We start from the raw sequence: 16,202 nt of genomic DNA, 5'->3' as shown, positions 1-16,202 counted from the left end.
TTTGTCTATCCCCACACTAGTATTACAATGTTTTATTTATCATGATTCTATCCAACAGGATTGGGTGTCCTTCGTTTTTTTAATCTTCTTTAACTTATTTTGGCAATTCTTGGCCTTCTATTCTTTTATATGTATTTCAGGGTCAGCCTGCCAGGTCCTATACAAGATCCTGGTTGGGTTTTTTATTGTAATGACACTGAATTTAAGATCAATCTAGGAATAACTGCCATTTTGCTGATAGTTAGCCTCCCTGTTTAAAAATGTGGGATCTCCTTTAGTTTATTTAGGTCTTTTTTAAAGTCTCTCAGAAATATATTTTAGTTTTCATAATAAAAGGTATGTAAATATTGTTAGATTTCCATATACTTATAGATTTTTGTTGATATTGTAATTTTTCTTAAAAATTATATTTTCTGAAAGTTCCTAGTGTCTAGTAACTTTATTAACCTTATATTCTGGCTTTATATTGGGCTACCTTGCTAAATTGTTTAATATTTTAACAGTTTTCTATATATCCTTTCAGATTTTCTTTGTAGATAATCTAGTAATTTTAATAATATAATTATGGGAGCTAATGCTTATTGAACACTTTACTCTGTTCCAAATGGTATTCAAACACTTCATGTATATTAACTAATTTTTTTAGAAAAGTGTATTTTTATTTATTTTTTAAAGATTTTATTTATTCATTAGAGAGAGTAAAAGAGAGAGAGAGCACATGTGTGCACACACATACAGGGGAGGGGCAGAAGGAGAGGGACAAGTAGACTTCCCACTGAGCAGGGAGACAGACCTGGGGCTGGATCTCAGGTCCCAAAATCACGACCTGAGCTGACAGCAGATGCTCAACTACCTGAGTCACCCAGGCACCCTGTGTATTAACTAATGTAATCCTCACGACAACCTTGCGGGTACTATTCTTATCTTATCAACCTTGTGGGTACTATTCTTATCTTATAGATTTAAAGAAAAAATGTAACTGGGATAAGTAAATTACCAAAATCACATACTAGGAAATCATAAAGCTGGGATACAGACCCAGGCACTGTGGCTTCCAAGTCCTCTTAATTACCATATTGTATCACATTTTATTTGAAAGTAATGATAATTTTTGTTTCTTCCTCTACAAATTTTATACTTTTAAGTTTGAGCTAGGCTCTCCCTAGATAGAGAATACAATGATTCCCAAATTTTTAGCATGGATTTTCCTTTGTATCCAGATCTAATAACAAAATGCCACTCAATATCTTCATTAAAGAGACAGTTGTCCCAAACTAACATTTTCAAAACAAAACTCTTGATTTCACGGTCAAATCTACTCTTCTCCTAAATTTCCTCTTCTTGGTAAAGGGCAGCTCTATTCCTCAAATTGCTCAGGCCAATAATATTGGACTAATCCTTGATTCTTCTCACAAACTTCACATCTAGTCCATTAATAAATCTTCCTGGTCCTACATTAGCAACACAAGGTGATTACTGAGTCTGAAAACTTCAGTGAATACATAATAAATGGCTTATTCATATTATATTAGCATACATTATAAACTTAACTATGTTTCCAAACTTTATGGCCACCTTGTATATCAGAACCCACCTAATTCTCATCACTTTCATTGCTTCCTTACTAAGGCAAACCATACCATCTCTTATCTTTACAACTGCCATATCCTAACTAGTTTGCTTTGTACCCTGCCTCCATTGCTACTGAACTTATTCTCTATATAGCAACTCTGATCTTTTAAAAAAATAGTCAAACCATGCTATTTTTTTCTCTCTCCAAAACCTCTCATATCTTCCCTTCCCACTCAGGATAAACTCCCAAATACTATATCCTGCAAGGCCCCATGTTATCTTTGAATATTACTCTCCTCATTCCACTGACCTTGCTACTGGCCCAATAAGCCAATATGGTCCTACTTCAGAGCATTTGTACTTTGTTCTCTCTTTGTGGAATGCTCTTTCTCCAGGTATCCATGTAACACACACCCTCACTTCATTTGGGTTTCTGCTTAAACATTTTCAGTCCAAAGAAACTTTCCTTATCACCTTCTGTCCCCTGCCTTATTTTTCTTCACAACAGTCATTTTTTTTCTTCTTATTCCTTTGTTTTGTCCTCTACTAGATTTTGATCTTTAGATTCTAGAACAGTGCCTGCTTCCCAATTAGTACTAGAGGGATGGATTAATAACTAAATGTTCAAAAGCAATGGTAACAGGGAACATTTTTATCTTACTCTTGACTTTAAAGTGAATTCCAGGGGCACCTGGGTGGCTCAGTGGTTGAGTGTCTGCCTTTGGCTCAGGTGGTAACCCTGGGGTCCTGGGATCAAGTCCCACATCAGGCTCCCCCCAGGAAGCCTGCTTCTCCCTCTGCCTATGTCTCTGCCTCTCTCTGTGTGTTTCTCATGAATAAGCAGAATCTTAAATAAAAATTAATAAAAAAGCTAAGGTTTAAAAAAATTAAGTGAATTCTAATATTTTAACACTAAATCTAGTTGCTATAGGTATTAACAGATATTAATCCGGTTAAGAAAGTTATTTATAGTTTTGCTATGAATTTGTAATCATGCAGATGTTGAATTTTAACCGCATCCTGACACATTTATATGGTTTTCTTCCTTTCTGTGATAGCGTCAAAAATACAGGTGCTGAATCACTATATTGTAAACCTGGAACTAATACTACACTGTGTGTTAATGAACTGGAATTTAAATAAAAACTTTTAAAAATTGGAAAAAAAAATAAACCAAAAACCCCCCAGCATTCTAATAAATAAAACCATCTATGTTATTTATTTATTTATTTTTTAAAAAGATTATATTTATGTGTCATGAGAGACACAGAAAGAGGCAGAAACACAGGCAGAGGGAGAAGCAGGCTCCATGCAGGGAGCCTGACGTGGGACTCGATCCCGGGTCTCCAGGATCAGGCCCTGGGCTGAAGGCAGCGCTAAACCACTGAGCCAACCACGCTGCCCCATCTATGTTATTCAAATGTTAAGTTCTATCCACTGACATTTATGGTAACTACTGATATATTTGGCTTTAATTCTACCACCTTATTTTGTGCTTTCTATTTATTGTGTGTTTTATTACTTTTTCTTGATTTTTCTTGATTTTTAAAAAATTATTCCTCAACTAATACAAAAGTCTATTCATAACCATTTATGGTTCCCTTAATTTTTCTTTAATATTTTCTTTAATATTTTATTATTTTAATTTTAAGATTTTCAACAACAAAAGGCCTAACTTATATACACTAAAAAAATTTTCTTCTGAAGACTTAAAGAACTACATATAATTATATATCATTTATTTTTAATTCATATACAACATGGTTAGGACTTTTATTTCTACCTAAATCTTATTTGGGTGGGAAAGGGCACTATAGGGGATTTAAGTCACAAGTTGACATGCAGAATGAAAACTTTCAAGTTCCTGATTTGAACTGCAATGCTCTATTAAAAGATTCTGATGCTTCCATGTCAGTGTATCATTATATATTCCTTTTATTAAGAGATTTAAAAATATTTCTTACAAAGAACTCAAATATCAAATCTTTTTATGCACATAAATAGAACCAATAGAATGCCAAAAAATATACTAACATTTTCAATGTTTGGTGTGAATCACTGCAACATTTAAAACTGGCATGGAAGCTTCTGGATGGTTTGGTATCTGGCATCTATACCCAGGTCTCCACAAAAATCCCACGGAGAATATTAGTTGACATGGTAGTGGTCCTAATAGATTTTTAATCTACAACCTATTATTAAGTTAAATGCTGACTTTGGAAGAATATGATATCCCTTTAATAGCCGGTCTTATAGGTGTTTGGAGAGGTTACAGAAAAGCCAGAGCCTCTGTGAAGTTCTGAGAGTGAGTTCTCAGTCCACTGAGCGTGGAGGTAGTTATCAAAGGTAATGTAATCATTTGGGGATATCCTAAAAAGGATGAGATTAAGCAACAGAGAGAATCCTTGCTGCTTCTACTAATAGATAATCCCAAGTCTATCTAGTCAAAATTCAGGAAATATCTGTATCATTAAGTAAGATGAACTGTTTTATGGGGAGTAACACCATAAAGAAAAACTTTATGTAGTCATGTGACCCTCTGTGATGAGTGGAGGACTAAAATATAAGTGCTATATTAATTAAATCTTCCTTATCGATTTCAAATGAGCATTACTTTTCATTAACAAAGATGGGATACATCCCTATTATTCCAAAAACTTTAGTAAAGGATATGCAACAAAAATTAAAATACCGCTAGAAATATTTCATTTGAGCTGAGTGAAGTAAAAGTCAGTCGGAGAAGAACAAACATTATATGTTCTCATTCATTTGGGGAATATAAATAATAGTGAAAGGGAATATAAGGGAAGGGAGAAGAAATGTGTGGGAAATATCAGAAAGGGAGACAGAACGTAAAGACTGCTAACTCTGGGAAACGAACTAGGGGTGGTAGAAGGGGAGGAGGGCGGGGGGTGGGAGTGAATGGGTGACGGCACTGGGGGTTATTCTGTATGTTAGTAAATTGAACACCAATAAAAAATAAATTAAAAAAAATTAAAAAAATTAAAAAAAAAGAAATATTTCATTTGATCTACCTCTAAATAATAACTGATAAAGCTATTAATTAACATAGACATTAAAGAATTCCCTTCAGGGCAGCCCCGGTGGCTCAGCGGTTTAGCGCCGCCTTCAGCCTAGGGCATGATCCTGGAGACCTGGGATCGAGTCCCATGTCGGGCTCCCTGCATGGAGCCTGTTTCTCCCTCTGCCTGTGTCTCTGCCTCTCTCTCTCTCTGTGTCTCTCATGAATGAATGAATAAATAAAATTAAAAAAAAAAAAAAAGAATTCCCTTCAAATCCAAAATTCATATAACTGTCAGCCAGCCTGAAGCCCTTCCTTACGATCTATATCTTAGAGACATATAAGATATCTGAAATGATAGCTAGTCAGGAAGTTATGGTTCCTTACAGGAGATTTAATAAATTCTAAGCAGCCTTAAAAGTTATAACTGCAAAAAAAAAAAAAAAAAAGTTATAACTGCTAGGGTGCCTGGGTAGCTCAGCTGGTTAAGCATCTGACTCTTTATTTTGGCTCAGGTTGAAAAAGTAGTTTTGTTTTTAGATGCAGGCCCTCATGCCTCCATGCTTAAGATTCTCTCTCTCCATCCCCTGAAATTTATACAGGCACACACTCTCTCTCTCTCTCTCTCAAAAAAAGTTAAAACTGTTATAGAAAATAATTGTCTTTTGCTAACACAGTACTTCTTCATGAATAATGTTTTTAATCAGTTGGTATTAAAATGCTCATCTCCACCATGAGTTTCTATGGGCAGCCTGGGTGGCTCAGCGGCTTAGCACTGCCTTCAGCCCAGGGCATGATCCTGGAGACCCGGGATCGAGTCCCATGTCAGGCTCCTTGCATGGAGCCTGCTTCTCCCTCTGTCTGTGTCTCTGCCTCTATCCCTCTCTCTGTGTCTCTCATGAATAAATAAATAAAATCTTTAAAGAAATAAAATAAACTCTCTAATTTTCACCAGTCATATTTACATTATTATTATTTTTAAAAGATTTTATTTATTCATGAGAGACACAGAGAGGCAAAGACATAGGCAGAGGGAGAAGCAGGCTCCATGCAGGGAGCCTAATGTGGGACTTGATCCTGGGATTCTAGGATTGCGCCCTGAGCCAAAGGCAGAAGCTCAACCACTGAGCCATCCAGTGTCCCTACATTAAGATTATTAAATCTAACATTTTAGGGGAAATTATTTTTTAAAAATTATTAAAATTATTAAAAATACAACATCAGGAAGCCTGGGTGGCTCAGTGGTTGAGCATCTGCCTTCAGCTCAGGGCGTGATCCTGCGTCTGGGGATCGAGTCCCACATCAGGCTCCCTGTGAGGAGCCTGCTTTTCTCTCTGCCTTATGTCTCTGCCTCTCTCTCTCTCTCTCTCTCTGTCTCATGAATAAATAAAATCTTAAAAAAAGAAAAAAATACATCGTTTTCTTTTTTGCAATGAATAAATTTCACAAAATAACATGCAAACAACATTTGGAAATCCCACATAATATTCATAAATCATTTATATTCAAATAAAGTTGAAATTTAAACCTTTATCTTGATGATTGTTAGTTGTCCCAAGGTACTGTAAGTCAGAATCCACACTTCCAGTTTTCCCAAATATCTGTGAAAATCCAAGTTGTCCATATTTGCCAGAAACATTTGTCTGATGAGTCCCAGTACTGCCTTTGGAAGGAAGAGAAAAACATAAAAGTAAATGTTAACTTTATTTCATAAATACATCTAATTTCAGAAATATTGATTTCATTTGTATAGGAATAACTATAGGAATAAATTATACAGTGAACTAGGCAGGCAAGAAAGGGATAGTTTTGCTATTGGCATATCTGATTAGTATCAGGGGTTCAAGAACAGAAGAGAGACCAGAAAAGTACAAAAAAAGGTATATTGAAAAATATACACAAAAAACTTTCTTTCTACATGTTTCCTCCTCTTACCAGGGAACATTTCCCCAGATCTGGCTTTTTTTCTCCCCTCCCAACCGAAGTTTGTATTTAAATTCCAGTTAGTTAAAATACAGTATAATATTAGTTTCAGGTATAGAATTTAGTGGTTCGTCACTTATATACAGTACATGGTACAGATCCCAACAAGTGTCCTCCTTAATATCCATCACCTATTTATTTATTTTAAAGATTTTATTTTATTTATTTGAGAGAGAGAGAGAGAGAGAGAGAGAGAGATCACAAGCAGGGGTAAAGGCAGAAGGAGAAGCAGACTCTCCGCTGAGCAGGGAACCTGATGCAGGGCTCAATCCCAGGTGCTACCCCAGGATCATGACCTTTGCCAAAGGCAGACACTTAACTGACTGAGCCACCCAGGTACCTCTATACCACATCTTTTTTTTTTTTTTTTTTTTTTTTTTTAATACCACACCTCTTTATCAATTCATTAGTCAATGGACATTTGGGCTCTTTCCTTAATTTGGCTATTGGTGATAATGCTGCTATAAACATCGGGTGCATGTGTCCTCTGAATCAGTATTTTTATACCTTTGGGTAAATACCTAGCTGTGCAATTACTGGATCATAGGGTAGTTCTATTATAAACTTTCTGCCATAACCCCAGTACCTAGCAAAGTATCTGACATAGAGGAGACACTCAATAAATGTGGATTGTTGATTAAGTAAATATTACCTTACATTACTACTTAAAGGGTTTCAGTGAGAAGCCCTTCCAGGGTCTTAGGAAACAATTATATCAGCGTCCATTCTTACCAGATTTTTTTTTTTTTTTTTTTTTTTTTGAGATCAAGTGAGAAAAGAGCATGCACAAGGGAGTAGGGGAGGTGGGGGAGACGGAGAGAGAGAGAGAGAGAATTCCAAGCAAGCTCCATACTCTGCTGGAGCCCAACACAGGGCTAGATCTCCCAACGCTGAAATCATGACCTGAGCAGAATCAAGAGTGGGCCACTCAATCAATTTAAGCCACCCAGGCCCCCCATTCTTACCAGATCTTTAGCAAATAAACTGTCTACTAGATTATAAATCCTTTGAGCTCTTAAATGAATTATTAAGTTTAGCAAGCTTTAACTTAGTTTCTAACATGTCCATTACCAGCATCTTTTACTTACCAGCAGTACATACAGGAAGAGAATCTGGGTTATAATCCCGGCTATTCTGAAATAAGTTTCTTGACACTCTTTTTCTGCTAAAACATAAATCATCATTGACTGGCATTCCTTGAGAGGGCTTTAATTTTGGAGATGGGATGAAATCATATGCTGAAAACTGTAAGAGAATAATAAATTAGCAAATTTGTGTTACATCTACTTGGTAATAAATATGACAGGATAATTTAGACCTAATTGTGAAATTCAGATTAAAAGAAAAATATTAAATTTATCAAGTATACAATGATATAAATAAACATCCACATATATTATGGTACACTAACAGTATTTTTCATTCCATGATAGAAATTCTATAATTTTGCTTCTTTTTATTACTTTGCCCCAAACTTTTTCTGTACCTACCTTCCTAAAGTACACATCTGGCAGCTAGGAAGGAAAGAATGTAAATGACAGAATTAAAAAACAACTTGAATAGAGCAAAGGATATTTCTGATTTAGCAGTATAGACTATCACACTAGGCCAACCTTGAGCATTACACAGTAAATGCCAACTAAAGGTCATTGAACCAGTAAGCACCCCACTCTACTAGTCTTACTGTGGCAAATTTAGTATCCATATTCTATAGCCAAAATAAAAATGTATACATGGTAACCCATGTCACAGTTCCCTTAGGAGATTTTCTTATAATAGATCTTTTAGTTAAAACCAAGTGTCTGATCCTTTTATATGTCTAGAATTTTACAGCATCCAATTTTTTTTTCACATGCCCCTTTTGATCCTTAAGGTATAAAACTGCCAGGATAGAATTTTGAAGTTAAAGAACAATCATAGTTAAAGAACTAAATGAGAGATGATTCAAGTGTTCAGAATTCTTCACCAATGATGACCTCAATTGTTCTGGATCACTTCACATTCAATATGGCTATAGCATATTTTAAAAACTGAGTGAACAGGGGTGCCTGGCAGGCCCAGTCAGAAGAGCATGTGACTCTTGACCTTGGGGTTGTGAGTTTGAGCCCCATTTTGGGTGTAGAAATTACTTAAAAATAAATAATCTTAAAAACTAAAAAAAAACATTTTTGAGTGAATAGAAATTATATTTATTATCTGTATATTTATTTGGAGCTTATACACAATCAAATCTAGACAAGTGGTAAACTATAAGCTTTTTCAGTATGCTTCTTTGCAAACTTTGCCAAGTATCAAGTAACAATGAAAAACAATAAAATTAAAAAATATGTCTATTTGAAAACTTATTAGCTACTTGACTCTTACAAGATATGAACTACTAAATCCTCAGAGAACTTGTTACACTTCAACAAATTCTGTGAAAAACCAATTAACATCTTCAAAATTTAACCCAGAAAATACCAAAGAAAAATAAATAATGCTCCAAATGAAAAAAGGACTTTACTTTCTCAAAGTATTTCTAGGACTGATTATACAGTAGTTTGTATTAAATAGAATAAAAATTAACCAATCACAAGAACTTTTGATTAGCTACATTAAAAGAAGACATATTAACCCAGTTAAAATAGTGAGTAATCCAGAATTAATTCTATACTATGGAATACATTTTTTTAAAATTTTTATTTATTTACGATAGTCACAGAGAGAGAGAGAGGCAGAGACACAGGCAGAGGGAGAAGCAGGCTCCATGCACCAGGGAACCCGACGTGGGATTCGATCCGGGGTCTCCAGGATCGCGCCCTGGGCCAAAGGCAGGCGCCAAACCGCTGCACCACCCAGGGATCCCGTTTTTTTTTTTTTTTTTTTTTTTTTTAAGGTAGGCTCCACATGCCCAGCATGGAGCCCAACACAGGTCAGGGCTCTAAGATCAAGACCTGAGCTGAGATCAAGTCAGACACTTAACAGACTAGACTGAGCCACCCAGGCACCCCTGGAATACATTTTATTTTAGATTTTCTGTCATTAATTTCTGCTTAAAGGACAGAACATTAGTGTGTATGCCAGATACATATAACAACTAGTGATGGTGTTGGGGATGGGAAGGGGGGGCAGTGGTAGTGACAGAGAATGTATGTAAGTGGGGAATTTTCAAAAATGTAGAAGTCGGTCATGGATTAATAAATTTTGCTACAGAAAAATCTACAAATATTTGAGGAACCTGGGAGGCTCTGTTGGTTAAGCATCTGACTCTTGATTTCAGCTCAAGTCATGAACTCAGGGTCATGAAACTGAGCTTCACGTTGGGCTCCACAGTGGACGTGGAGCCTGCTTAAGATTCTCTCTTCCTCTACCCCTGCTCTGCCCCCACTTGCTCACTCTAAAAAAAAAAAAAAAAAAAAAAAAAAAGAAAGTTTATTCTGATTGCTAAAGGCTCCTTCTGAAACATCTTTGTGTTTATTCAAATCACTTTTTATGTACACTTGAAGAAAATATAACTGCTACTAGATATGATTACTTCCCACTCAACATTACCATTAAAGTATTTCTCATGTTGTTAAACCCTCTTATAGGAGCTATAAACTTTAATTACAAAAGTAGTAAACAGCTTATTGTAAAAAAATATAGAAGTAAATAAGATATAAAATCAAATTATTCTTTGGTACCTCCTTCATAAGCTTTCTATTGATGAACTCTGTCTCTTTCTATATATAAACATATTTCAATAAGCTATTTTTATCCATTTATTTTAGACAGTGTTTTTAAAAAATAAAAATAGATCACATAATACTCTGGCACACAGTAAGTGCTCATCATGTTGTAGACATCATTCTGTGTTAATCCATATATATCTGCTGATTCTAATAGTTGGCCAGTATTTCATATCATTATTGGACTCATAGTTCCTGACATTTTGTCACAACTTTTCACTATTATAATCTTGTAGCGAACATTATTATGCACATATTATTGTACATTTTTGTTTTTTATTTATTTTTTAAAGATTTTATTTATTTATTCACAAGAGACACAAAGAGAGAGGCAGAGACATAGAGAGAGGGAGAAGCAGACTCCCCACAGGGAGCCCAATGCGGACTCAATCCCAAGACCCCAGATCACGCTTTGAGCTTAAAGCAAATGTTTGACGAGTGAGCCACCCAGGCGTCCCTCTTGTGCATTTTTAAAGGCTATCTAATATTTCATCAACTAGATATGCCATTCTCCTATTTGCTTCCAAATCTTTTTTTTTTTTTTTTTTTAATGATTAGGAAGAAATTTCAATGAGGGAAATGGTGCATATCTGGCTTAAAGTAGCAGTGCTAACTGAAGGTGACTGGCAGACCTTAGAAATGTTGTCATATATGTTATATAGCTAAAATATCTTTTTAAAACAACTAAAATGGTTTCTTTAATATCCTCAGGCTTCCTACACAAAAGCAGAATAACTTTTTGTAGCTGTCAGCTAACCAGTTTACCCACAAAATATGCAAGCAAGATTATTTCTAGTTTTTCCTTAATTTAGCCAATGATTTGATTCTCCTACATGTAAGAACACAAACTGCACTGCAAAATAACAAACTAAGTATTTCTGACTCCTTGGTTTGACGTTTATTTCTGGAGATTTCACTAATATGCTGTCTTTACAGGTCCTAAAAGAGAATCAAACACATGGCCTGAAAGCATACCTTTTCTGAGACTTAGGCCCTTGAGTCCTCAGCTAACCTTTCCTCCTATAACTGACTGAGCAACATGGCTCTTGCATGGTAAATCTGATTCTTGGTAAAGCCTCATTCTGGTTCTGACTTTAAAAGAACAAATGGATAACCGTTGCTACACATGGCAGCAGGGCAGAAGTGGGTTTTGATTTCATGATCTATTATGTGTTTTCTGCTGGATGACAGTATCCTGGGCACGTGACAGCTAAAAGGGAATCTACAATATCCTTTCCTTATTGGTGTGTTCTGTTTATGTTCATTTTTAAAGGTAGTGATGTTAGCTCCTTTACTCTCATAACCAGAACTCTCTTTCCCCATGTAAACCTTTCATGTTTACTTAGAATGGGCCCAATATCCACCTGTCAATAAAATCTGTCTACAAAAATCAAATTCCCATACCAAAGATGAAAGGAAGCAAAACCTATAATATTCAATGATCAACTTCTTCCTTCAATTTCTCTAAATAACTGAGTAAGTGTAAATTAAATATTACTTTAAAACTCTGAAGCTAAAGGATAGTAAAGAAATTATACAATAGGAACCCTCAGAGAAATCACGGTTTCCAAAAGCCAAACAAAACAATATTTAATAGTTTTCCAAACCTCAAAGTTTATCCTTTTTATTTTTTTTATTTTTTTTATTTTTTATTTTTTATTTTTTTTTAAATTTTTTATTGGTGTTCAATTTACTAACATACAGAATAACCCCCAGTGCCGTCACCCATTCATGCCCACCCCCCGCCCTCCTCCCCTTCTACCACCCCTAGTTCGTTTCCCAGAGTTAGCAGTCTTTACGTTCTGTCTCCTTTTCTGATATTTCCCACACATTTCTTCTCCCTTCCCTTATATTCCCTTTCACTATTATTTATATTCCCCAAATGAATGAGAACATATAATGTTTGTCCTTCTCCAACTGACTTACTTCACTCAGCAGTTTATCCTTTTTAAAAACTAAGAAAATTCAATGCCATTACTGTACAAGATATGGGCACTGGGAAAAAAATAAAGAATGTCTCTCCAAATTCTTGAGAATCACAATTCTCAGTCTATTAGTTATCTACTGCTATATAATGTGTTATCCCAAAGTATTGTAGCTTAAAACAATGAATATTTATTATCTTTTTTTCTGTGGATCATGAATTTACAAGTGGCTTAACTGAATGGTTCATATACCTTGGACACTGCAATCAAGATATTGGCTAGGCTGTTGTCAATGGAAGGCTTGACTAAGTGAAGGATCCTTGAACTTCACTCAGTGGCTCCTGGCAGAAGGCCTTAGTTCTTTGCTACCTGGGTCTCTCCAGGGCTGCTCATGATGGGGCAGTTGGCTTCCTCCAGAGCAAGCAATCCAAGAAAGACAGCAACAAAGATGGAAGCTACAGTGCCTTTTTATGACCTAGTTTCTAAAGTCACACACCATTATTTCTACTTTATTTGGTAGAATTGAGTCATTAAGTCCAGACACGTGCAAGTAGAGGAGAATTGGTTTGCAACTCTTCAAGAAAAGAATCTCAACAAATTTGTGGTAGTTATATTTATTTATTTTTATTTAAATCCAATTAATTAACATATAATGTATTATTGGTTTCAGAGATAGAGCTCAGTGATTCTTCAGTCTTTTTTTTTTTAATTTTTATTTATTTATGATAGTCACACAGAGATAGAGAGAGAGGCAGAGACATAGGCAGAGGGAGAAGCAGGCCCCATGCACCGGGAGCCCGACGTGGGATTCGATCCCGGGTCTCCAGGATCGCGCCCTGGGCCAAAGGCAGGCGCTAAACCCCTGCGCCACCCAGGGATCCCCTGATTCATCAGTCTTATATAATACTTGGTGCTCATTACATCAAGTGTCCTCCTTAATGTTATCACCCAATTACTCCATCTCCCTGCCCCCAGCGACCCTCACTTTGTTTCCTATGATTTAAGAGTCTCTTTTGGTTTGTCTCCCTCTCTGATTTCATCTTGTTTTATTTTTTCCTCTCTTCCCCTATGGTAGTTATTTTTTTAAAAAAACAATCAATAATGATGAATCTAACAGTGATTAAGTATTTTTTTGTTTCTTTACCTGGTCAACATTAATAGACTGGCACCTGCTTCTATCTTAAATTTTGCTGCTCTATCATAATTAGATCTACTAAGTTATTCGGAAGGTAAAATTTTTCCATTTTATGAATATAAAATATTTTTTAGCAAACAGATTGGTATATCATTTCTTTCTATAGATCCTATTAATCTATCAGAATAAAATCGTGTTGTTTCAGTCAACATACTAAAATCTTTTAAGAGGGTAAGTGCTTATGTCACATTAAACTAAATAAGCCAAAAGACTTCTAAGATTTCTTTACTTCTTATGACTGTTTATTTAAGGAAAACAACAGTCTTGGCAAAAGCTGTACATTCAAGAGAAAACACAGACTAGCTGTGAGATTAGTTAACAACCTTGGTTAATGAAGAAAAACAATGTTCTTTTTTTTTTTGAAAAAAAATTGTTCTTAAACATACTTTAAAGTTTTAATATCCAGTATATAACTATACAGGAAAGGTTCATATAAAAAAACCCTTTCAAAAATAGCACTTTGGACAAATAAAACTAATTTAAAAACAGTTATTTGTCTTTGCCCATATTTTATCACCATATAGAATAATATTGCACAAACAATTATATCAATTGCACAAACAATGATATAATTGTGCCAACTTGAATTTATCTTCTCAGGAAAAGTCTAATAATATCAGTATGATATAATCACACAAACTTGAACTTATCTTCTCAGGAAAAGCCTAACTAACTCAAATGTCTTAAATTTCCTCCACTGGCTCCACAGGTTAGATATGTTAATATCACTCCTTTTCAAAATAAAAATTGTAAAATCATGAGTTCAATTAAGTTTTATAATAGGTATCTTTATTAAAAGGGATCAATTCCTATAACGCCACAAATCCTATAAATGATTAATATGCTAGCCTGTGTTGTAATTTTCAAACCCTTAGTTAACTTTAAGATTTTAAGTATAATATTTATAGATCCTGAACTTAAAATTAAGATAAAAATGCAAATCAGAGATCACCAAATATATTTTTAATTTACCCTTGTCTTTTACATATTATTGAGTAACTTTCAAAGAAACAGGTTAAAGGATATGTAAATAACCTTCAGATATGTTAAATACATGTTTTTATTGCCATTTAAATCACTGTAAAAGGATATGAAATATGTACTCATATAATGAAACATAATTCTTGGTTATATGACTCTTGTTTTTTCTGCATCTATGAGGAAAGAAAGTTGGTTTCTTTGAGAAAGGTTGCATTTAATATATACAGCTGATATGGCCCTAGGTAAAAATGTTACAGGGAAATAAAAATATGTATACAAGGTATGGATATGTGCTGTCCATTTATCAAGGGCATTGGGGGTTTTTTTGTTGTTTTTAAGATTTTATTTTTTCAGGAGAGACACAGAGAGAGAGGCAGAGACATTGGGCTCCTTGAGGAGCTCAATGTGGGACTTGATCCTAGGACCAAGCCACAGACAGACACTCAACCACTGAGCCACTCAGGTGTCCCTATCAAGGGCACTATTATAGCCTTTTTCAAGATGGGAAAATATATATAAGTATACATTGTTTTATTTAATATGTTTTTAAGGTTTATTTTTAAAATTTTATTTTAAAATTATTTTAAAGTTTTTAACTAGATCATCTACAGTGAGAACCCCATCTAGGGTTTTGGGTTGTTAAGGATTTTGACAAGCATTAAACTTAAAAAATTTTCAAATTCTTTCTTTCTCTCTCTCTTTTCTTTCTTTTTTTCTTAAAGATTATTTATTTATTTGAGAAAGAGGGCAAGAGCACAAGCATCTGGAGGAGCAGAGGGAGAGAGAGAAGCAAATTTCCTGCTGAGCAGGGAGCTGGGGAGGGCTGGATCCCAGGACCCTGGGATCATGACCTGAGCCGAAGGCAGATGCTTAACTGATTGAGCAATCCAGGCACCCCTCAAATTCTTTAGACATCTAGTAAAATTAAAAAAAGAAAATCAGGGATGTCTGGCTGGCTCTATCAGTAGAGTGTGTAACACTTGATCTTGGGGTCATGAGTGCAAAAATTACTTTAAAAAAATTTTTTTTAAAAGGAAAAGAGAAATCAGTGACGACGACTACTTACTGAAATCTAACATTACAATCTAACATCTGTACTGATATTGGATACTGTTTTCAGGGCTGTTCATGATTTTGACATGCTTAAACTAAGAGGTTTTTCTTTGAGATATTCCAATCATTTTAAAAAGAAAAATAAAAAACAACTTATTAGGGGCAGCCCGGGTGGCTCAGTGGTTTGGCGCCGCCTTCAGTCCAGGGCATGATCCTGGAGACCTGGGATCGAGTCCCACGTCAGGCTCCCTGCATGGAGCCTGCTTCTCCCTCTGCCTCTGTACTCTGCCTCTCTCTCTCTCTGTCTTTCATGAATAAATAACTAAAATCTTTAAAAAAAAAAAAAAACTTATTAGAAACAATCAAGCCTCCAAGAAAAATCTCAATTTTTAAGATTAATTCACAATAAATGCATTAGTGCAGCTTAATAATTTTCACCTTTAAATTTGCAACATATTAACTTTTGTTTTAAAATATTTTATTTATTTAGAAGGTGAGTGAATATGGAGGGAAAGGTACAGGGAGAGGGAGAATCTCAAGCAAATTTCCCTCTGAGTACAGACCCCAATTCAGAGCTCAATCCCAGGACCCGGTTATCATTACCTGAGTCGAAATCAAGATTTGGACACTTAACTGAATGAGCCACCTAGGCACCCCTGTCATAATAAGTATTCTAAAACTTTCCCACATTCTTCAGACCCTTGACCCTTTATTTTTCATTTTCAGCTTGCCTCTTAAGTTTACCAGAATATGGAAGCTTAATA

At 35.1% G+C, this 16,202-nt stretch overlaps 1 protein-coding gene across 6 annotated transcripts in view; it reads right to left on the bottom strand.

Annotated features, from left to right (window-relative positions):
• The window catches only part of TOGARAM1 (TOG array regulator of axonemal microtubules 1), a 78,622-nt gene that overhangs the window by 52,540 nt on the left and 9,880 nt on the right, over positions 1 to 16,202 (bottom strand). For 4 of the 6 annotated variants that reach the window (XM_038544601.1, XM_038544605.1, XM_038544602.1 and 1 more), the window contains 3 exons: positions 8,068 to 8,091; positions 7,666 to 7,822; positions 6,123 to 6,257 (listed from right to left, as the gene is read on the bottom strand). In XM_038544601.1, coding sequence (XP_038400529.1) covers positions 6,123 to 6,257; positions 7,666 to 7,822; positions 8,068 to 8,091 — 316 coding nt within the window. The remainder of the gene's footprint in view (positions 1 to 6,122; positions 6,258 to 7,665; positions 7,823 to 8,067; positions 8,092 to 16,202) is intronic. The other 2 variants (XM_038544603.1, XM_038544606.1) reach the window with 1 other exon arrangement.

Source organism: Canis lupus, chromosome 8, assembly GCF_011100685.1.
Source record: "Canis lupus familiaris isolate Mischka breed German Shepherd chromosome 8, alternate assembly UU_Cfam_GSD_1.0, whole genome shotgun sequence".
In the NCBI taxonomy this organism is placed as follows: Eukaryota; Metazoa; Chordata; class Mammalia; order Carnivora; family Canidae; genus Canis; species Canis lupus.
Note: the sequence above shows the minus strand (reverse complement) of the source record. Positions and strands in the feature narration are given on the sequence as shown.